Consider the following 24,065-nt stretch of genomic DNA (forward strand, 5'->3'; position numbering starts at 1 on the left):
ATTATAAACACTGTTTTCAGAGGTGTGACTGTATTGTTTTTAGTTAACAAACATTACAGTTTTACAATTGCTAGAACCCATTTCTCAATATACTTAGGCCACTTTTTCAAAACTATTCATACAATGAGCACAACAGTAGTCTATGTGAGCTAAACTGTGGATTATTTTGGCACAAGATACATTGAATAACTGCATCTTTCATATTAAACAAATTTTCTCACTCACTAAAACTCTTTGAACCTACAGGCCACACTTACATTTACATACTCTTCTCAAAACTTTTAGGTTGCACTTTATTTTACAGTACATGCACGTACCTAAGAAAGTACTGGGTAATATAAGGTAACTGTGGGTTAAGGTTCGGTTTAGGTGTAGGTTCAGGGTTAGTGCCTAGTTAAAACCCAGTTATTGTAATTACTTTAAGTACATAGTAACATACATGGGGAACAAGACTGTAAATGTGCTACCAACTTTTAAACAAGTTCAAAACCTAAAAATACAAAATTGAATAAGACAGCAATTTCTTCAGTAATACCTTATCGAAATATATTCTAAAAAAGAAGAAATGCTATCAAAACAATTAGATGTAGTTGAACACCTACACGTGTGTTAGTCTTTCAATTTCATCACCTTATATACAAAAGGAGGCATTATTTTTAGATCAAAATGCACTGTCACTCTGAAAATTGATAAGGAGAACTGAATGAAGAGTTTTGAAAAAGTGACCAATGTATCGAGGTCCTAGACTGTAAAAAAACTAAAATGTGGCTATACTTTATACTGAAACTTTCTAATGTACACATTTCGTGTTGCTTTTTTAAAGTTTGATTAAACGGCAATAACATCCTGTAGAGAATGCAAGAAAAACTTCTGTCTTAATACTTTATTGAACTTTTTAAGACCGAAAAAGTTTACAATAAAAGCACATTTTTAGGAAGCACTTCTATAGAAATGAAAAACATAATTTGTTGAAAACATTTAAGTGGACTAAGCCTAAAGGTTTTGAACAAACAAGAGGCAAAAACAACAAATATTTACAAATACATATAAATACATTATAATTTAAAGACACCTCTCACATAGACATGTCAGAGTCTGATCACCACATTATTTCATCCATCCAAGCCATCCATGAAATGAAGCTGAAATCACTTTGGTGAATCTCTGGAATGTCTTATAAACCAATTCTTAGAGTAAAAACTTAAATATTTATAAATTTAGTGCACATTCAATATTTCAAGTGTCCCGGTTTGGTTCCAGTGTAGTTGCTTGAAACCTACAGTGCAGCTACATTTTATAGACCTGGTTGTGCATAGATGTCTCACTGACAGATAGACTGGGCCAGCACAATCAGTCTTGCTAAACAGAGCCTCGCCAGACCGCTGGTTTACTGTCTGGCATCCAGCGGCTGAAGGAGTGTATCTGTACGCTCTTGAGCCTTGGTTAGCTGAACAAGGCAGCATCAGTATTTGAGAGCAGGATCAGTCCACATCCTGTTCTACACACTACCAGATAGCCGCCTTTACTTGTGTTGTCATTCAAAATCGTCCTCGTATTCATATTCATCCAGGTCCAGGTTACTGTGAGGGTTGGGAATCTCAAAGAGATGTCTCTTCTCGTTCCGAAGGTCAAAAGCACTTGTAATGTGATCAACTGGGTCCAGAGCATTGTCGTAGCTAAAAAAACAAAAACAAAACAAAACACAAAATCGTGTTACAAAATATCATAATGCAGTGATTCATCTCAGAGCTGGCCAGTTTGGTTCAATACTTATGGAGAAAATGGAAAAAACACAACCAACTAAATGGCAAATGGATAAGGAACTGACGTGAAAAGACACCTGACAATACCGAAAAGAGTTTGTTGGAAATTTTAGCATGTGAAAGTCTGATATCTGATGAGCAAAACGTGGAGGAACCCACGACGGAACAGAACATGGAAGGAACCTCAACCTGCACCTACAGTGTCTTACCTGTTTCAACTCTACTCATCCTGCCATTAGAAGTCTGTGCTGATCCTAAAATCGTCACACAAAACCTCATCAGCCCTCCGATCACTGACTCCGTGCAGTGACATTACAGCAAATGACACAAGTGGATTGATGTTATTAAAGTGCTGCATGAGGTGAAGGATTGAGTCTAGTCATGCAGCTTAGAGGCTGTTTCCAGCAGAAGTTGAGTGCTGTGCGTTCGTCTATGATGCTACGCACTGATAAAAATGTGGTCTGTGGGTATAAGAAACATTCTTACCCATCGTTATACTGCTCGTTCGCAGTTTCCTCAGCCACCAAGTTATCATACTCCTCTGCAGCATATCTCTCCCAGTCAGAAATCTCCTGTCCCATTGTCTCAGCATCCTATAAAATGACATACAAAGAACACCAATATTATTACAGCATCTAAATGACCATTACAGCAATAAAATGATATAAATAATCTGTTGTTCATTACCCTTGCAGCCATTAAGGGATCCCTCTGTTCATGGTCTAGGTACTTCTCAATGTTGAAGAACGTGTCAAAGAAAATATGGGAAAGCTTACATCTCTTCAAGTCCCTGAGAGTGATCTTTCCTAACAAAAATAAGAGCACATGGTTAAAGACGCTGCAAGTGATTTCACTGTTTTGCTTACTTTTGCTAGGAGGATGTGATCTAATTCAGTGACTACTTCAGAATGATGGCAGATGAGCATGCAAAGGATAAAATACCTAGGAAGTTTGATCCAAGAAAAATCATATTTTCAAATAATACCTGGGATTTCTGGCTTGACCATATCTAACATTTGGCAGAGGCAGTCCTCAAAAGGCAGTGGTTCAATGGCCAAAGCCTCAAGCTTCTGACACTGTTCCTGGTAGAAGTACTGAAGCTCATACATGGACAGAACTCCATCCCCATCCAGATCCATACAGCGAAACCAGTACTCTATGCTACACAAGCAACAAATAAGAAAGAATTGACTAATTAATGATCAAGGCAGTTGTTAGTTGCAGCCCTACCATTTTGATAAAAACTCAAACCATTTACGAAATCTACAAGCAATAAAAAAGTTAAGGAAAAAAGGTTAAAGAACATTATATTCAATTACCTGGTCTCAGTCTTTTTGTCCTCCTCAGATATGAGGAACCATACGAAGTCAGCATAGTTTAGCTTGGCCTCTTTACGAACCTTTCTGTCCCTGAGCATCAGAGAATAATTAAACCACAGCACTCATAAAATCTATAACAATATGATACATTACACGCAAGCTTTCAAAAAATTGGAGGGAACAAAAAAAGAAAGTCTGTAAAATGAAAGATGGTACCTGGATATAGCTCCAGAGAATAGTCTCTCAATCATTCGGTGGGAAATGGCTGTCAAAGAGAGCAGAAAATTCACATCACAGTCTTATCCTTTATGCTTAAATAGGGTAATAATTCGCTGTCAAAGGTTGTAAATATTGTAAATTGCAACAGCAAGACACAGTGATTTAATATCCTTATTTAATCATTTTAAAGACACAGCGATGCCTGAAAGGAGATAAAATTATTAGAGTGCCAGACATGCCGTCATGGTAGAGGAAATTGATGTTAAAATTTCAGCGCACTTCATTCAATTTACTAAGCTCATACTGCAGCAAACAGAAACACATGCAGTCGAGTGCTGCTGGAGGGGATGGATATTTAAAGTCACCTCCAGCAATAAGCAGCCAATCGTTAAACAGCATGTCAGAAAAGTGAAACGGTCTTCAAACCGCAGCCGGTGGACGGGTACCTTGATCGTTATGTCGCGTCAGGTCTCTCTGGTCTATGTATAAGTCGTGATCTGTGTCCAGCTCCCAGAACTTGCAGTAGATGACATAAAAATGTTCATAGGAGAAGAACTCTGTCAACTGGTTAATCTCGTCCTCCTCTTCCAGTAATGCCACATTCTGTTGGGAAACATCTTTACCATTACACAACGGAAAAGCTTAGTCACATAAATTATAGGTAGGTTTTAGAAAAATCAAATCAGCACTATAAATTCCATTCACATATTGCATTCAAAATTAATACTAGGGGCTTCCACCAGATAGCCTTAAAAAGCAGCGTGAGAGTTAAATCTATTACTATTGAAAATAACTAACTATTAACATAAAATCATATTTAAAATCTACAATACAAATAATAACAACAATAATATATAAATCAGCCATTAATCTAAAATAATATTAATGTGGGCTAGGTTTAAAAAAAAATAGCAGTCTATTTTAAAACACTATCTTTTTGCGTATTTTCTGTTTATTTTAGTTACAATTATCTATCAGTTAGTATGACAATTAACTGTCAAATGTTCATCACAGTCCTAGATAGACTCGCAACATATTTACCTGTAAAAAACTACTTCGTCTGAGTTCTGGACATGTTATTTTTCCAGTCCATGAGCGGTTTACATTATAAAATATCCTTTGGACTACCTGTTGGCAGAAGAAGCACTTTGTTGAACATCAGGCTCATTGAGTCATCTGTCAACTGTCCAGACTTATGGTGCACCAAAACAATAACTGTGTTAATAGTCAGTTCATAGTCATGCACAGTTAATAGTGCAAATCTATGTTTCATATACAAAAAGAAAAATACTACTACCAGCTTATTGGTTACTAGAAAAATACTGGAAGAATTGCTTACAGTTGTAATGTAGCGTGAGTGAAAGTCTGAAGCCTCCTTTAGAAATGCCAGACCTGTATGTGAATCCACCACATCCTTAAAAAAAGAAAAAGAAAAAAAAAGAAGCATAAAAATGATTCATACACCAATATAACATCAAAGTCAGCATATAATAACTGACACTGCTTACAGAAAAAAAAGCCCAATGTTAAATCCATTTGTGTGCGAAGAGGCTCTGGATTAGATTAGAGAAAAGGCGAATCATTCTGTCCACTTGCAGAGGATAATGTTTTGGTACAAGACGTGCGGAAATGTTAAAGGTATTAAACCTCTAAGAACAAAGGGCTGATTTTAAGGCCTCAGTTTCAGTCTCTGCATATATATGGCCCACTGACTTTTCCTATCAAGTGCATTCATCAGCAGAGAAGCAAAGATTTTTCTCATGCATGTTTCATAATCAAATATTGGTATACATGCGTAAAAGCTGATAAATTGCGACAACTTATTTTGGGGGAGGTGCGAGACTCTTTGACCCTTCCCCATGTGAAATTAAACAATAGAAAAACACATAAATCACTTCTGTAAAGGAGCAGACGGGAACAGGCCAATCTACTCCATAGCAATACTTTTTTCATTCATCAAAACGGTCAAAGCAATTGCTAAAGCTACACAATACAAATTAAAGCGCAGACGCCAGAATAGATCTCTTCCACTGTGCACGGCCAATCCCGCCAGTGAATATAAATGATATGTCCATCACTGAACTCAAAGAATGCACTTCTGCGCACAATTATTTTAGAACATTTAGCGCCACATTTGGAATTTTGCAAGTACATAAAAACAAGGAATGAGAGCAAATAACATGAAGCCGAAATATCGATGCTCAGCGTGTTTTGACTTGTGTTCTCAGTGGTAGGTCCAGCACTCTGTACCTGCAGGAATGGAATAAAGTCCTCTTGTTCCAAATAATTGCAGCCAGGCTTGGCCAGAAGGTGAAGAAATTTGGATGCGTCATCATGACAGGTCTGAAGCACTCTGTGGAGAGGAAACAGATGGTTTCAGGCTCCATCTCACCCTTTCAAAGAGCAATATGATTTCAAAACCCTTCACTTTAAATATGTGGCTTCGGATTAATGGAATCTACAAATGAGGCTCTGGAAATCACGCTCAGCCAGTTCTGATGTACAATGGAGGAATAATCATAAAACAAGGTTTTTTTTCTTTTTTTACCTTTACAGACTCAGGGACCCCCCCCCCCCCCCCCCCCCCCCCCCCCACCCCCACCCAGATGCTCAGTCAAACCAAGTACTCTAACAATCACTAATGATCTCATTAAAAACATAAAAATATTTACATAAATGTGATACATTAATGATATAGAAGGTAATAATGTTTTTTTTTTTTCATTATATATTTTAAGGAAAATCCAAGGAATTTCATATATCTGTTCATTGAACCCCTGCAGGATTCATAGATCCTCAGTTGAAAACTTGAATGAGTGTATACAAGACAGTCCCCTCCCCTTCTCCAAAAGCAAAAACAAAACCACAAACCTCTGCAGGGACACCTAAAATAAACTGCAGTATCATACCAAAATTGTACACAGAGAGCTCACATCACTTCAGCTCTTGATAAAAGGACATTCACGCACTTGTGTAGCCACTGACCACTATAGACATTAATGTGAAAGGGCACTGTGAAGAGAACTATTGTCTTACTTTCGCCACATTGCCACAAACTTGTGAACGGACACATATCCCCTCCTGTCTCCTCCGGCAGCATGGAACAATGGAGCTTTCCAATAGAGTGGGCACTCACAGGCCTGCAAAGAGACAATAGGGTCACACAGAAATAGACCTCAGGGTGACAAAATAGGTCAAGATGTCATGCACTTCAAAACAAACGTTATATTTCTATCTAATTAATTAAGTGCCAAACAAACTGTCAAGTTGAGGTCGGAAAGTTACAGAAGACTAACTTCTGCAACACTATAATCATTCTCTTTTAAACAAGCAATTGAGCACAATCAGAGGTTTCTGCTAAGTGCTTGAACACTATGACTACATCTTTCTCACTTGCTGTAGGAACTATAAATTGGGCTAATTAGCAAAGATTATGTTTATAAATCATTCTGTTTAAATTTCTGAACCCTGTCGTTTACCTAGACGGCTTCTCCTCAGGATAAATAATTCGACACATAACAGTGGTGATATTTCTCCACTGTCTACAGGAAAATTAAAACCTTCCAACTTGTAAACAGTTATAAGTTAGTTACACAAATGAACAATTTGCTGAGCAGGTAAAGGTGGCACGTTACAATCCACACTTACCTTGGCGACTAGCCCCATGTCTTTAATAGTGACTCTTTCATCAGGAAATTGAGAAAATATTTGTTCTATCTTGGAAATGAGATTGTCTATGTTGACGTTGGCCTGGGGCTGCCCTCGAGGGAAGTAGAACTTTGGAATGCTTTCACTTAAAGCTGGTGTAACGGGCTCCTCTTTCTTAGCCTGCGCCTGCTGAAACAGACAGAAATAATAACCATTAGCCAATAGCCACAAGACTCATCGTGGGAGAGATGTATGGTTGCTCTGAAAATTGCACCTCAATCAGCATTTCACAGTGATGGGTTTAATTTAGTTGTGTTACTTGCCAGTATGCGTAAAACACAATTCAAAAGAATTCTGACAGATGCACACCTCGCAAATGACTGAGGAGGCTTGCAATATTTTTGGGATACTCGTTCCACATGATGCAGTACCCAAGACAAGAAGGATAAGAACGAGTTGTGGATAATTGTTGAAACATTAGACGTGATTAATGCCTTCAATTGATATTATTTAATACACTAATATATCAAATTTACTAATATCTTTTTCAAATAGATGAAAAACAAACAAACAAAAAACACTTTCCACCTGTTTACAGAGAAAGGCATAGGACATAATTGCTTTTGTAGTAATTAAGAACAACTATGACTTTTGACTGGGTCTGGATGAACTTTCTGCAGAGTGATACTCCGTGCTAACCTGTTATCCGTTGTCAATTATTTGCAGGAATGTTCTGAAAGAACAGTTTTAAAGTTAGGGTTAGCACATTAGGGTAAGGTAAGGGTATGGTAGGATAAACAGTTAGAGTAAACATAACTGTTTGAAACATTAACTTGGTAAGACAGCATCAGAAATAAACTATTGGATTGGCTTTACATTTTGTAATCAAGCATATAATTACACCGACTAAAAAAATTATAAATCTAAAAGTTTATAAAACAAGAGGAGGAATAATCAGAGATAAATGTTGGTATTTGCTTGACAAAGCCATGCCTGGCTGAAACATTCAAGTAGTTTAAAAACCTTGAAATTTGTGGAACAGGCTGAATGACTGCACAGTTGGGTGGTAGTTTGAAAGCTCCAAGTAGAGTTACATTTAAAAAAAATTGTGGGGGACTTTGGACAAAGACATCTTACTGTTGTTGTGTACATACACTTTTCTCAATGACAAAACGTCCTTCATGCCCAAATGTTTTGTGAACACTTGTGGTTAAATTAAATTCCTCATATTACTGATTTTCCAAAGGCTCAGCTTCCCACAGTAACTTAAAACCTCAACTATTTGAGTGTCAAGCTGCAGCTGTGAAGATCTTGACCCCCTAGAACTTCCACAGAGGGGAAAAAAACTCACATCAAAACCCACTCTCTGGAATAAGCAACATTACACAGAATAAACGATTTAGCATTTCTGTATTAGACAAACACATGTAAATGTAGACTTCAGACAATTTGACCCTTTCTGTACAGCAGTTTTATACTGAGGGATGCAAATATTTTGTACATCAAGGCACTGATTTAGGTGACAATATTTGGTTCTTGTGAGATTTAAGCTGATGATCATAACCTTTTTGGATCACAATATTTTTAATATGCTACTCTTTCCAAATCCACGGTCAACCTCTCAGTCCACAAAGCTTCATATTAAATTTAATTTATTTCACTAACTTGGCATGACATTAAATGTAATAATTAAATTATTAAATAAGCAGGACCTGGAGTGTGCTGCATACACAAATGCATTTCATGCTATAGAAAGCAACAGTGAACGCCCACTAATTTAGTGGCCTTGGTTCCCAACATATTTTAAACAATTATTTTCTTCACTCAGATTTCAAAAACGTATACCGGATATGACGGTAATTCAGGGATCCTACACATTTTATTTAAAAATTCTATACTTTTCCAGACTCAAACTTCCAAACCTATCTGTTGATTTTTCACATCATATTTAACATAAATGGTTCATACAGCATTATATTTGGCATATAATACTGTAATCTGTATTACTTTTTCAAATTTTTTTCATTGGTTTTCACAAAGTGTTAACATGCCCTTACATCATGAGAAGAACCTAAAACGCTTTATAACCTGCATATATTCACCTCTGACACATCAGCTGAATACTGTAAATGTGGTTTGATGTGGCACAATCACCAAACACAGCAAACAGTAAATCACAGTCTGATTTAAATTATAATTTTTTCCTTTGTCTTTTGCTTGTTTGAGTGGCACACACACACACACACACACATTCTTTTAGTGCGCTTCAAAGAGACTCGCTTATGGTAAAGACAAACAGTTTTGCGTAATGAAAATGTGCGCCTTGAATTCATTCAGTCATGTTCGACAATCACTAAACGATCATTAAACTTAAGCCATGAAAACACCCTGCTTGTAAGACAAATATATTTTTTTAGAAAATCTTAATTTTATATTTTAGAAAACTGAATGGGGTTATAGTCTTGAAACAAAATTATTTTACTCTGTTGTCTTTTTTCCATACTTATCCAGACCTGGAAACTCCATCCATACTTTTCCAAACTGCGTAGGTAGAATCCTACTAATTTTAAACAAAACAAAAAAGTATTTGAAAACCAAAACTAGACAAATTTTACAAGACCGTGTAATTGAATTATTTTCAATTACGGTAGCCTACTCGTTCCAAGAATTATTGTGAATGATGCAATTGAAACAAAATTACATTGTATAATTGAAAACACTGTATAGTCATCAAGCATACAATTGTTTTATTCCAATAAATATAAATTTTACATTTTATATATACATTTTTTACAATTATAAATTTGATCCCAAAGAATACAGCTTTTTGTGGTTTAATAAATCATAAGTCCATATCGCAACTTCATTTGTGATCAACCGGGCAGCTTACTTCGTGCACTATATGGAGCAATAAAAACAGCACATGGACACAGCCGTGTTTCTTCTCAGTAAACAACACCTTCAGGAACTGTGTACATGTCTAAACAAATTTGATGACTTAATAATCTTAGATGTCATGTAGTAATCCTGACTGTTTACTTCTTGCTTTAGGCTCTTGCGATCTCATTCTAGAGACATCCACAACGTATGTTCCAGCAGTAAACCACTGTTTCTAATCAGTAAAAGCAGTGACAACTTATATACAACAAACTAAGCTTTTGCTTTTAAAAACATTAACTTATAGTACCCTACATGGAAGTTTGGAAGCTTAACGCATTTAGAAAGTCTCTCTCTGATGTGGCATGCAGGGGATTCTGCTCAGTGTAACCCACTTTGAGAGATGAATGCATTTTATCTAGCCTTCTCCAGTCAGTGACAGCCATGTCTATAAAAGGGAATGACCATCATCAACTCCAGCACAGGGCAGACAGAGCCGCTTGCTCATTCTTAAACATTTGGATGCTCTAAAAACACTGATAATCCTCTGGTCCAAGTTATTTTATATGTGCAAAACATTTTGTTTTGCAAAATGACATTATAATTACACACCTAAGGAACGCAAACATCAGATCACATCGTCACTGAGACTGACAGCCAGCAATAAGCAAACAAAAGCTTTGATGGTTTCACACAGAACATATAAGACAACCTGCCTGTCCTTGCTGGAAGGCTTTGAGCCTCTTCTTAAAGCGAGAGGGCAGCACAAAGTCGCAGCCGCGAGCCAGCAGTGCCAACTCCTTCCTCAGGTCAGGGTCCTGTCGTAAAGAGATCTCCTTCATTCTCATGCTGCTGTCAGCTAATGGAGCCAGTGTGGCAGACAGTACGCACTCTGGGGTCAGGATAATCTTGCTCAGTGACTATCCCGCCACAGGACACTCCTCTGCCTGTCTTTATCAAAGCACCAGCTGCTCTCCTCAGCCGTGCAGTAGCCTGAATCACAGCCCTGCCTGTTGCTCCACACATCCAATAGTGGCTGGTAGAGGTCACAGTCCTATCCTGAAAAGTCAGATAGGACGAGAGTGTTTGTGTGAGAGCAGTGGAGTTGGGGGGGTGTGGAGATGGATCTGCCCTTTTCAGTGAGCATTCCACAGCTCTCATAGAGGTTATGTAAAGACACAAACCTGTTCACTTGGAACCCAGTGATTGCAGGAGATCCAGCAGCTACCAAGAACAATACTGATAACTGCAACTGGATGCAACATTATGATAGATCAGCATACTTCACATTTATAAAAGCAAACTAAAGATGTACAATTTGGGATGCAAATTCTTTTAACAGCATACTGACCATTATTAATCAGCTATTAAAAAGATAGTTAACCCAAAAATAAGAATTGTGTCATAAATTGACTCAAAATTGTCATTTTGTTTCAAAGTGGTGTTACTTCTTTTTTGTGTACCGCAGAAAGTCTGGAACCACAATTTTTGGGTGAACCCTCCCTTTAACTGTTAAGCCTTGAATCAAACGCATGATTCAAAAGACATGACATTAGCTAAACATGTTTTTTTAAAAAGGGCAACATGTCCTTCGTCCTCAGCCTACATACTGTTGTGTGATCTCAGACAGCTTCCTTGAAACATGGCTGAAATGCGGGGCTGCCGGCCTAGATTCTTATTTTGCACGTCTTGTGGATGTTAGTGGTACTGCATTGTAATTTAGCAGGGTTTTTATAAATGAATTTTTTTATTTATATTCCAGGTCACGCAAACAAAACTTTTAATTCAATGCATTGCATGTTTGGTGCTTTTATATGATAAGAGCTGAATGCACTTTGCAACTAAAACGTGCAACATCAACCAATCATCTGTGTGGGGTGGCTAAGACAGTGTAGGATTTTAGAGGAAAAGCACAGATTAAAGACAACTATGGACCCATTCTGAATCTAAATACTATATAGAGCAGGGGTCGACAACCTTTTTGTCATGAAGTGCCATTTTTAAGTTTCTGAGTTTATTGCTGTGCCATAACCCCACCCCAATATGTATAAATAAATACACACACATATTTTAAATATAATAATGGCTAACATAGAAATAGTGCAGAACCTTAAATAAGCCTATTTCTAAAGCATTTTACTTCGGCTATGTGCTTCAGGATGAGGTGCCGAACTTTGTTTAATTTGCGGAAGTTTGTGCGATGGCTTCCTGAAGGATGCTCAGCTACTTCTCTGGGGTGATGCGTGCTGCAGCAGGGGCGGACTGGCCATCGGGAGCACCGGGACATTTCCCGGTGGCCTGACGGTCGTTCTGGCCTGCCGGCTGCCGCTGTGCAGACCATCAGCCTGGCATGTGATAGGCTGGTGTGCAACTACGAATGCAGACGCAGCAAGCTGCTGCAAAATCCCAGCCATGTTCGCCAGTAAGGGAACAGGTCGGTCAAGATTACATTTACATTATATTTATAATAATTTGGCATTGGGGTGTGCGATATGACGATTTTTGATCGTGGACGATTAAAATGTCTCCATGATCTGCTTTTGAAGAAATATCGTAGAATCGTGGTGCATTCTATCAGTTGCTGTTCTGGCGCCTCTGTCCCAACATCCTGAACAACGCGACGTACACGCTGCGGAACGGGACACTGCAGTTTACAAAAGTTCATAATTTGCATGTGCTTTAATGCCTTGTCGGTTAAACATTTAATTCGCGTGCTGATGCGCTGTTCTAACGTGTGCGTTTCTCAGCGCGTACATGTGAAGTTCACATGCACTAAAAGCCTGTCTACCAGCGCCTGGATACTGGACAAAGTTATCCTTTGAGTCTTATTGTGCTAATACTGTCAAATACACACAAGGTTTACATAAACAAAGTCGGTTATGTCTAAAGTGAACGCAAACTTGAGAAAATTTAGAGAAAATCTGCTTGTCAAATGCGTGTATAATAGACGCGTCGCGCGCAACTCTTAAAGAGACAGTAGTAATAGTAAACACGATGCCGCTTCTCCTTAAAGGGATAGTTCACCCCAAAATAAAAATTCTCTCATTATTTACGCTAATGTTATTCCAAACCTGTATTAATTTCCTTTTAATATTTTCTAATATTTTTCTAATATTAATATTTTGAAGAATGTGGCTATCCAAACAGTAGCTGGTCCCCATTGACTTCCATAGGAGAAAAATATACTATGGAAGTCACTGGGGTACATCAACTGTTTGGTTACCCACATTCTTCCAAATAACTTTTATTTTTAACAAAAGAAAGAAACTTATTCGAGTTTAAAACAACTTGAGAGAGTAACTTATGACAAATAGCATTTTTAGGAGAACTATCCCTTTAATGTTAAAAAACAACAAAATGCAAAGAGAAAATCACTCACTGCTCCTGACTGATAATTTTTAATAGTAGCTTTAATAAGTATCAATGTATAATTTATACAGTGAAGTCTATGTTTTGTTTTATTTTCATATTTGTTATTTTTGTTATTTTAATTACTTTCTTCAATGCTACTGTTAAATACACCTACTGTAGCTGAAAACAAAGCAAATGTTTATTTAATTTGTATATTAAGTTGTGTATGAGTAATGTGTATCTTTGATCTTAATATTTAATAACAAAGAAAATGACAAAAAAATATCTTCGCCCCTGTCTGCTATTCTTTTTTATTTTACATTTTGTTACCTAAGGCTTTGTTTTTAAAATATGGACATTAGTTTGGCTGTAATGCTCAGTCACAAAATAGTAAAACCAACATTAAAAAAAGAATCGTGATAAAATCGTGAATCGTGATTTTTCTGAAAAAAATTGTGATATTATATTTTTGCCATATCGCCCACCCCTTTTGAGCACTGAAAATACATAAAATGTAAATATTTCAACATGTGAATGTCTCTTATTATCTCTTTTAAAAAGCCAATTTTCTATTTGTCATTGGTTTGGTAGTATAAATGGTGTATTCCTAGTGAGTTTTTAAGGGTTATTTTTTTATTCATTTATATTGCATCTGGTAGTCTACCTGTTACATTAATAAGGTTAGCCTACAAGTTTATCAGTCCAGTAGATTACATGAATAGGGTGGTGGTGACTGCAGCAGCAGAGGTGGCCTGGCAGTGGAGTCAAATTCCCGGCCTGAATTATTGTCCCAGTCCGCCACTGTGCTGCAGTATCGCTGTCATATCTGGGTACCGCGGGAGCCGTTAAAAAACGCTCTCGCAAGTTTAGTTTTTACCATTTTAGGAGGAGTAAAATTTACATTTGCGGTTTCAACAACCAGATGCACTTTGTCCAGTTTCATCTGGAATGCAAATATTAAACATTCCACACACATCAAAATGAATGTGATGCATCATGGTAACACTGTTCATGTCTATACTGAAAGGACTCTATACCGAATATCTGAGAAATGTATAGCATGTACAGCTAATGGTCGCACTAATGGTTTGTCAGAGCTGCACATTTTGACTAGTGCGGTTTAATTCTCACACTCACTTTAATAGTATGTATAACTCCTACCGGAATGATTATAAATTCCCTAAATTGAACATGAGAGATTTTCTTCACACACAGTTGCAGTCTGACACATTTTCCCACCCCTTTTGATTGACAGGATATAATCGGCCCTGATAATGGACTGTTTTTAAACAATTGGTCGAGATGGCTGATAGTGAAAATAATAGCATTTCATTCTCTCGCTTAGAGGTGATTAGGAACAGCATATAGCTTTACAAATATAGCATTCCTGTGTGAAATAAATAATAACAAAAGAAACAAAACTTTATCAACAGAAAGTAATCAAATGTAAAAACACTGCATTGTCTTCACTGTATAAATTAAATATAGATTAATCCTAGTAAATCTACTAAAGAACAATTAGTAATGTTCTCTTTGTCTTTTCTTGTTTGATTAACATTAATGACAGACAGTAGGAATATTAGGCTGCTGTCACTTTAATATCGATTGCATGGTTCAAATACACATGCGATTATTTCCCAATTGTTTATGTCCACATAACGGATGATGTTTAATTCTCACCAAACTGGGGATTTTGACGCATCTCTGTGTTTTTAACCTGTTAGGCACAAACCTGAAGCTCAAAGTTTCCTTTGCTTGTCCGTGTTCCACAGAAAGCCACTTGAGGAACAGTAACACTTTTGCGACTTAATGCAGTTAATAACTCTTTTTTTAATTATCAATCACGTCCTACAGTTTAGCAAAAATAGACTAAATCTAGCTGATTAGGACGTTACGTTTGGCCTTTTTTTTTAGGGAGGAAAGAATGTGCCCCACTGTGAAGGAAAGAAATCACAACACTAGTTTATTGCCATCATTGCTGTAGGGTTGCTGTCGTTGCAATGTCTCAAGATCGGCTCTTCTGATTTCATATTTAACAAATAGTTGAATAAATAAGTCTGGTTACCATCTACATACCCAAGGTCAATTTGATCCTATATAGCAGAACTGCAGAACACAAATTCTAAACTGAACTTAACTAAAAAAAAAATTACACAAGTATTACTGCCTATGTTTTGTTTATTTTGCTTTCCAAGGCTACAGCTTCCAGCCATTCTGTGGCTTATTATAGATGACAAGTCTTAGTTAGTAGCACAGCGTGGAAGTACTGAATTCAAAGAATGATGGCTGAAGCAGTTGAGGACTATTAAAAGACCCAACATGCTCTGTTTGGGCAACCCAAGAAACAAATGTATCTTTAGTCCTTTAACAAACTTCCGGATTCCGTCCCCAGACTGACTGCAATTACATCAATTCCTTCTAACTGTGTTGATCCAAAGAAACTAAGTCTCTGCGGCTGGGTGTTGTGCATCTGAAAATCCTTTTCTTATAGTACTGGAACTAATTGGATTAATAAAAGGAGACTTTAGTGACAACTGATCTGCCATAAAAGTGAGTGAATATGCACTGAACGGCTTGGAGCCAGAGAATCTAACAAACAAAGTGGTGCAAAAATAAAGCCCTGCCTGGCTTAAATAAGTATTTTTAGATGTCAGATCAGAGTCCGCATTCTTCCACTCATTCCAGCATAAACAGTTCCTGTTGTCGTCCAATGGCAGGATACTGCACACATTTGATAAGCCTAATTTTCTCACTGCTTTTATTGTACTTTGCTCATCAGTCTATTAAAGAAATGTGGAAAAACAACAAAGGGGAAAGGGCCAAAGTAAACTCACTGGTGAACTTGTCAATATGTTTGTTTGTCATTTGAGTCTATTGGAAAGTTTTCTCCTAACAGCACTTTTCCCCACCATTTGGCTCTGTGTTTGTGCTATACGTCAAACAACTCTCCACTGTCAGAGTAAGCTGGTACAAACAGAACGAGAAAAAGATCTGCCTGAACAAGAGGTGGCAGCTGTCCGTGCAGATAGTGCCAATTTCCAAACAAAGCTCTGTGTCCAGTCAGTAGAGCCAAGTGGTTGAAGAGAGGATGACCAGCAAGGCAAAAGTGGGGAGCGCTAACAAACATGCTACGATTCAAATGCTGGAGGGGAGAAAAATATAAACACGATGTGATAACTGTTCAGTTAAGAGTTATAACTGCTAAGAAAAAAGTCAAACTAAACTTCCAAATAAAAGTCACAAGACTAGGGAAGCACCGATATGAAAATGTTGTACGAAACCAATAACTGATAATTATTTATATTCAAAAGCTGATAACCGATACGTTGGCCGATAAATCTGAATCCATTTTTTTTATATAATCTTTGAGAGCCTGATCACAAAAACAAGTCTCATCATTAAAAGCCACGTCCCAAACATATATGACGGACTTAAATGTTGCACTTAACTATATTTTCCTTTTTTGTGTGATTCTAATCATATTTCAAGCCATTCAAAACCATCATGGTGAACAGTACGCATCTGAAATGTCTCAGCTGAAGGAAATAAACCATTATATATATATAACTTTAATATATATCGGCCAAATTTTCTTATCGGGCCGATAACGGTAACATTAAAAATGAACACATATTGGCCAATACCGATGTGGCAGCCGATTTATCATGCATTCCTACACAAGACAAAATATGCTAATTAGCCCCGCCTCCACCCACACCAGCTCATTGATTCACTCGGCCAACTTACTGAGGTAAATGCTGCACAATGGTATTGTTCTTTACAACGTCGGACACATAACAGTAATTAATATGATTGGCCTTTTGCTTGCCTACATTATCAAACAGCTAATAACTTGTTGCTAACGTTACACAAACCATGTTCCCGTTCCCCATCTCAGAGTCAGGCAGCTGCCTTCTAACAATCATCAGAAATGCTTTGAACAACTCAGAACATCAGTGGAGAAAGGCATATGTGACCCTGGATCACAAAACCAGTCACAAGTAGCACGGGTATATTTGTGGCAATAGCCAAAAATACATTGTATGGGTCAAAATTATCGGGATAAAATCATTAGGATATTATTAAGTAAAGATCATGTGCCATGAAGATATCCTACCGTAAATATATAAAACATTTATTTTTGTGAGGGAATGCAACAATCGCGAACATAAATGGACAACTTTAAAGGCGATTTTCTCAATGTTTTGATTTTTTTTGCACCCTCAGATTTCAGATTTTCAAATAGTTGTATGTTGACCAAATATTGTCCTATCCTAACAAACCATACATCAATGGCAAGCTTATTTATCCTGCTTTCATGTGATGTATAAATCTCAATTTAAAAAAAGATTTACCCATGTGACTGGTTTTGTGGTCCAGGGTCACATATAGTTCGTCATAACATTGTAATATACATCATACACCCGCTATATTGCTAAATCTACCCGATTTTTCATATCAATAGAAAAATATACCGGGATAACCTGGCTTCTCTCGCCACTCTCCTGGTAGCTCGGTGTTAATGATATGCTAATGCCCGTCTGCACATTGACCCGATTGGTTACAAGGTAGTTTGTGACGTCAGAAACACCAGCGATTTCAAAACCACGTTTTTGAGACTGGCTGCACCCGAAAACGTAGGCAGCTGACTTGTTGCCTCGCTGCCTTATCAGGCAATGACTTTGTAGGCAGCGTTTGCACATGAAGGTTCCTCACAAAACTGATTTCGGACAGACTTCTGAGGCAGCGTAACGGTTTAATGATCTACAGCAAAATAGAGCGAGCTTTGGTGAAAACTAAGTGAATATTTAATGACTATAATAGTGTTTTCTCGCTAGAAATGACATCATAAGTGGAAAACATTGATAAAAAGCCGCAACTTTCAGACGCAAACTTCATTTTTCTAGCTCAACTGTCACAGAATAGAAAGCACAGGATTGTGGGATATCAAAACCAGCAAAAGATACATCAATGCTGCCTTCAAAAATCGATCAGATGAAGGTATCTCAGGAGACAGGAAGTGAAACTAACATTGCATTGTCATGTTGGAAGACCCAGCCTCGACCCATCTTCAATGCTCTAACTGAGGAAAGGAGGTTGTTCCCCAAAATCTCGCAATACATGGCCCCGGTCATCCTCTCCTTAATACAGTGCAGTCGCCCTGTCCCATGTGCAGAAAAACACCCCCAAAGCATGATGCTACCACCCCCATGCTTCACAGTAGGGATGGTGTTCTTGGGATGGTACTCATCATTCTTCTTCCTCCAAACACGTTTAGTGGAATTATGACCATAAAAGTTCTATCTGACCACATGACTTTCTCCCATGACTCCTCTGGATCATCCAAATGGTCATTGGCAAACTTAAGACGGGCCTTGACATGTGCTGGTTTAAGCAGGGGAACCTTCCGTGCCATGCATGATTTCAAACCATGACGTCTTAGTGTATTACCAACAGTAACCTTGGAAACGGTGGTCCCAGCTCTTTTCAGGTCATTGACCAGCTCCTCCCGTGTAGTTCTGGGCTGATTTCTCACCTTTCTTAGGATCATTGAGACCCCACGAGGTGAGATCTTGCATGGAGCCCCAGTCCGAGGGAGATTGACAGTCATGTTTAGCTTCTTCCATTTTCTAATGATTGCTCCAACAGTGGACCTTTTTTCACCAAGCTGCTTGGCAATTTCCCCGTAGCCCTTTCCAGCCTTGTGGAGGTGTACAATTTTGTCTCTACTCTCTAGTGTCTTTGGACAGTTCTTTGGTCTTGGCCATGTTAGTAGTTGGATTCTTACTGATTGTATGGGGTGGACAGGTGTCTTTATGCAGCTAACGACCTCAAACAGGTGCATCTAATTTAGGATAATAAATGGAGTGGAGGTGGACATTTTAAAGGCAGACTAACAGGTCTTTGAGGGTCAGAATTCTAGCTGATAGACAGGTGTTCAAATAGTTATTTGCAGCTGTATCATACAAATAAATAGTTAAATCATATATTGTGATTTTTGGATTTTTTTTTTTAGATTATGTCTCTCACAGTGGACATGCACCTACGATGACAATTTCAGACCCCTCCATGATTTCCAAGTGGGAGAACTTGCAAAATAGCAGCGTGTTCAAATACTTATTTTCCTCACTGTATCAGTTTTCGGACGCAGCCAATGTCTTTGGTTCACCGCAGTGTTAAGGAGAAAATACTCAGCAATGGTGTTGACTTATGAATTTGCACATGGTTTGTCTTAAAGCACATTAAAAACATCACATAGACATATAAACAACATTAAAAGCTTGATTTTCACCACAGGGGGACTTTAAATACTAAACTGTCTTTTTACGGGCCGTTTACACGACTTTTTATGCATTTTAGGCAAGATTTCTACCTTTGACTTTAACATAAATAAACATATCAGTTAATTATCTTACATTTTTTAGGCAACATGTCTTAATGACCTCTCACCTTGCAAACAGGAGACACCAAATTATTCTGACCATTAACAGCATCTGACGCAGTTTACGCATACTGTATTACACCATGGACAAATATGTAAACTGCCAATGAAGTGTAAGCCAAATTCCCAGTAGTTAATTCCTGCACAGAGGAACCAAGGCTATCTTTACTGGTGTCCTATGTCAACGCTGGAACAGTTGCTCCGATGAGCATCAGAATGACGTTAATTGAATTTTTAACTAATACTATAGAGAATGTGTTTGTATTCTGGAATTCCTTTAGCCTTTCAAAATAGAACATACAGGATCAAAAAATACATTGTGACAAGTTGTGGTCACATGTTGATTGTACCATGCCAGAAACCATAAAATAGCCAACAGTTGTTCCTTCAGCATGAAGGATTACCAAAGCAAGTGAGAATAACTAGACATAGAAATCAAAGCTTCCACACACATCTGCTTAGCATTTCACAATAAAGAATCACACAGGTCAAATAACATCCCTTACTCAATACTCATGATTTACATTCACTGGCAAAAGATGCCTTTCCTCAAAATGCAATATGTGTCATCCTTGAAGAAAGTTTGCAATTTCTACTTTCACATTTTTCTATATTATCTTCCCTCAAACTTTAAACAAATTTGGTATGTGACTAAAATAAGACTTTTTTTTCTAATACAAACCAGACAAAATGCAGTTTTCCCTGAAATGTGGACACAGCACAACAAGAGTCTTCTTGCATTCCACAGCAGAAGCTAATTTTAACGCAATCTATTTAATTTCCACAGGTGCATCGATACTACTTATTATAAGTTGTCTTGATATTCTTTTTTTGGGCCAATAAGTGAGGTGTGAATTTAATGACACATTGATCTGATACTGACAACAGGAAGTATCGAGGCATTGCTCTAGTAGAAGATATCCCTGCATAATCCAATTTATGAGCTCTGAAACCCAGCAGCAAAGTCCACCAGAGTCACTGGACAGCACATGATGACAGTCATTACCATTCCAGGGATTGACAGCATTGAGATTCACCCACCTCTGGCCAGGGTTGAACACATGAGCAGGATTTCTTCACACACAAAGACATGCTGAGTTCACAGAGCTCATCTGACCTGAGCAGGAGCCCTACATACACTAACCAAGAGCTGCAAAAGCCATTCAGCATCCTCTTGTGGCTAAACCGGGAAAAAGTTGTTTAACCTAAGTTAACCTAAATCGCTGTAAAAAAAAAAAAAAAAAAAACAGACAGCACCATCATATATGATAATAGATAATCACCTTCAAATCAGTGGTTTCTATGTTAAACTATGTAAAAATGTGTTTGGCAAATGCGTTTTACCACATGAAATGCTAACTATTTGAAAAATAAAATAAACTTAAGTTTGTATTTGTGATATGAGGCATTGATGGATTTGAGACTGTCCCACGTATGAAAATTGGTAGAATACAAATGTCTTTAGACTAACTGGCCCTGGACACAACAGTCTGCAAGGTGAAAGATCAAGGGTCATGCTGCATTGTGAAGAGACTGCTGAACACAGGTGCTTTACCTTCTTAGTGCTGACAGAGCGTCGCAGGGCCCTCGCATTCACTCCAGCTCTGTTATTGCTGCCACTCGCAGATGGCAGCGAGGCGGAAGGAGGGCTGCATGGAGCACCAAGGGCCGCAGTCATTCTGTCCGTCCCATTAATCTTTGATGCAATGTTGTTGTTTTCTGTTAATACCAAAGTGCTTGTGCTCTTAAAATCGAGAAGGCTTAGATCTATTTCTTCCCCGTTCTTGATTTTGTTGAGGTAGTCTTTTAGCATCGCCTGTGTACTTGGCTCACTCAACCAAAAGAGGAAGAGCTCGTCGACCTTCATCTTCAGGACAGGCTGAAGCGTTTGTGGTGATGCCATTTCTGGTTCTCTTCATGCAGCCAAGATCCTCTCTCTCTCTCTCTCTCTCTCTCAAAAAAAATTGAAAGATTAAATGACCTAAAGGATAAAGCAGAAAAGACCGTAAAACTTAGATGTTTGAAACATGCACTAAGCAATTCACAAATGACTGACTCATATATATATATATATATATATATATATATACACACACACACGTTTATACGTGCGTGTATCTTTATGTCAAACAGAACATAAAAAGCACAAACAAATGCTTGCTTATCTTCACTCACTACCAAGATGCTTGCATCAAGTTACCCTTTACTAAAAGTACTATAGTAAATAAAGTAGTGTCAAATTATTGTTAGTACTCAAACACTGTGGTAACTTGGTATTCGCTTCCAATATCAAAAATACTAGAAATTCAACTCGATAGCTAATGTGTTTTACAGATTTCGTATTTTACTACATTATGGTTTTACATAATAAATGCGGTTGCTATGATATTGCGGAGTACACTATGGCTACTAAACATACTACCGCGGAGGACAAAACTAGAGAACACGCCAAAATTATAATTTTGTTTTCCTCACAATTCCACACATAAGCCAGAAGAAAGTGTTTAAACAGAACCATAGCTGATATATGACAGAAATAAGCTTGTTTATAGCTGTTGCTAGCTGACTCCACGAAGCACATACTTCCAAAGCTAACGGACAACGGGTAAATAATTACATAACATTAAACACTGCCAGTATTCCACAACATAGATAAAGAAACGTATATTTAATCGGTAAACAGTACAGATTTAAAGGTAACTAGTTTGCATCACTCTACCTCCTGTTATTAAGATGACTTTTGGTTGTTTTCGTTCATTCAAATAAGGGTTCACTTTGAATCAAACTCTCGTTTCCTCAGGTAACCGGGAAAAGTTTATATCGCGAGAGTTGCGTCCATTCGCGAACGAGTCGTTCGTTTGAAGTGGTTCTTTTAAAGAATCAATCGAACCGATTCGCAAGAAGAAAGCGTTCGAATCGTGTGAGTTGCCTTTTGAAAGTAGGATAAAAGAGAGCCTTTCTTAGGAAAAATAAGTCAGACATTGAAGTGAATTGCTGTTTTTGTCACTCTTCTGAGGATGATTTCATTCACTTGTTTTGGCAATGTACCCACACAGAGAAACTTTGGTCAGATTTGATCATGTTTATCCAATCTTATTTTGTAAGTGACTTTTCTTTTTGTTCTAAATATATTTTCTTTGGTTTGTTTGATCACTCAAAAGAGAATATAGGGAAATATTACATTATTAATTTGTGTTTCTTACTTGCTAAATTTCACAACAAAAATTTAGCCTACTGCTTCTAAACAATTTTCTCTATTCAAAGATGATCTAGACACATATACGGAAACTAATTTTCACTAATGCTCTGGAACTATCATAATTTAAGTATATAGCTATTGCTCAGCAAATGTTAAAGATTTTTATATGAGGGGAAAATATTTCTGTTCAATGATAGCTACTATGATTTTTACTCATATTTAAAATGTGTTTTATTCATTTGATGTGCCACCATGTTATTAAATAAACTAAGTTTCTCTTAGAATACTACTTTCACTTGCTTTACTTATTTAATAGCCTATGTGAACATATTCTGTTTAAGAGTAGAATATTATTTAAATATGACGCTGAACAAAAAGGTATCAAAGTGCAGTGGAAATTGCATTAGACTACTGAATTAGTGCCATGCAGTGTCCTGATAACTTAATTCTAATGGCCACAATGTTAGACTGATCAAACTAGTAATATGGAGCCCCCTGTAATGTTCCTGAAATTTACAGTAACACCAGATTAGGCATTGCACTTAACAGAAAGAAACTTCTTAGGCCTACATCTAATGATTTCCTTACAGCCATCGCTGTGTATAAATTGTTTAAACAACTGCTGTAATACCATTATGCTTCGGGAAACACAGAAAACCATATGATCTACAGCACAGTCTGAAATACTTTAATAGTTATTCCACCCTGTACCTCATGATTTTTAATAAAAGCACAAAACGACACCCACCCAACTCAAAAAAACATTTAGATTTGTAATTCACATAATAAATCAATGCTTGGTGGGAAGAACAGATTTCACAAGACACTTCAATTGCTCTCAGATGTTTGGTTTCTTTATTTGAGATCACAATGGGGAATGGGAATGATGATCATGCCTTTGAAAATCCATGGAGATTTTCTCATGCTATATTGATGTTAACGGTACATATGGAGGAGGAACTTTCATTGCCCAATATAATTTCAAAAAGAAAATGTTACTGATATAGACAAGCATCATGATCGAGTTGAGTTGTAATTGCACCTGTCTTTTTATTTTTACATTTCAGAAAATAAGTGTCTGATTTAACAATGCATACATGAATAGGGAATTAGTGTATGACCTGCAGAGATCATACTTCACCAGAGCACATACACACAATAATAACTGCATTTAGTCCATAATGATTAGACCTAGAATGATATATCAGGTAGTATGCATTAATACACAACCACACACGCGCACACAC

General features: G+C 37.4%; 1 protein-coding gene across 4 annotated transcripts; it reads right to left on the reverse strand.

The window, feature by feature from the left end:
- Positions 1-868: 868 nt before the first annotated feature.
- ppp2r3b (protein phosphatase 2, regulatory subunit B'', beta) lies at positions 869-22,443 on the reverse strand. 4 transcript variants are annotated; one of them, XM_084123139.1, is made up of 14 exons: positions 22,339-22,443; positions 21,175-21,600; positions 6,950-7,135; positions 6,338-6,441; positions 5,552-5,654; positions 4,641-4,715; positions 4,343-4,429; positions 3,748-3,904; positions 3,299-3,347; positions 3,083-3,172; positions 2,749-2,924; positions 2,451-2,569; positions 2,250-2,356; positions 869-1,676 (listed from the first exon to the last, which is right to left on the reverse strand). In XM_084123139.1, the coding sequence occupies exons 2-14, from the start codon at positions 21,520-21,522 to the stop codon at positions 1,535-1,537; spliced, it is 1,743 nt and encodes a 580-aa protein (XP_083979265.1). In that variant the 5' UTR covers positions 21,523-21,600; positions 22,339-22,443; the 3' UTR covers positions 869-1,534. The 4 variants fall into 4 exon arrangements, with proteins under 4 accessions (XP_083979265.1, XP_083979264.1, XP_083979267.1 ...); XM_084123138.1 differs by having other exon boundaries at positions 6,950-7,138; positions 22,339-22,427; XM_084123141.1 differs by lacking the exons at positions 21,175-21,600; positions 22,339-22,443 and adding an exon at positions 10,543-10,860.
- Between the last annotated feature and the right edge of the window lie 1,622 nt (positions 22,444-24,065).

This window comes from Abramis brama (genome assembly GCF_963993115.1).
Source record: "Abramis brama genome assembly, chromosome: 8".
Taxonomy (NCBI): domain Eukaryota; kingdom Metazoa; phylum Chordata; class Actinopteri; order Cypriniformes; family Leuciscidae; genus Abramis; species Abramis brama.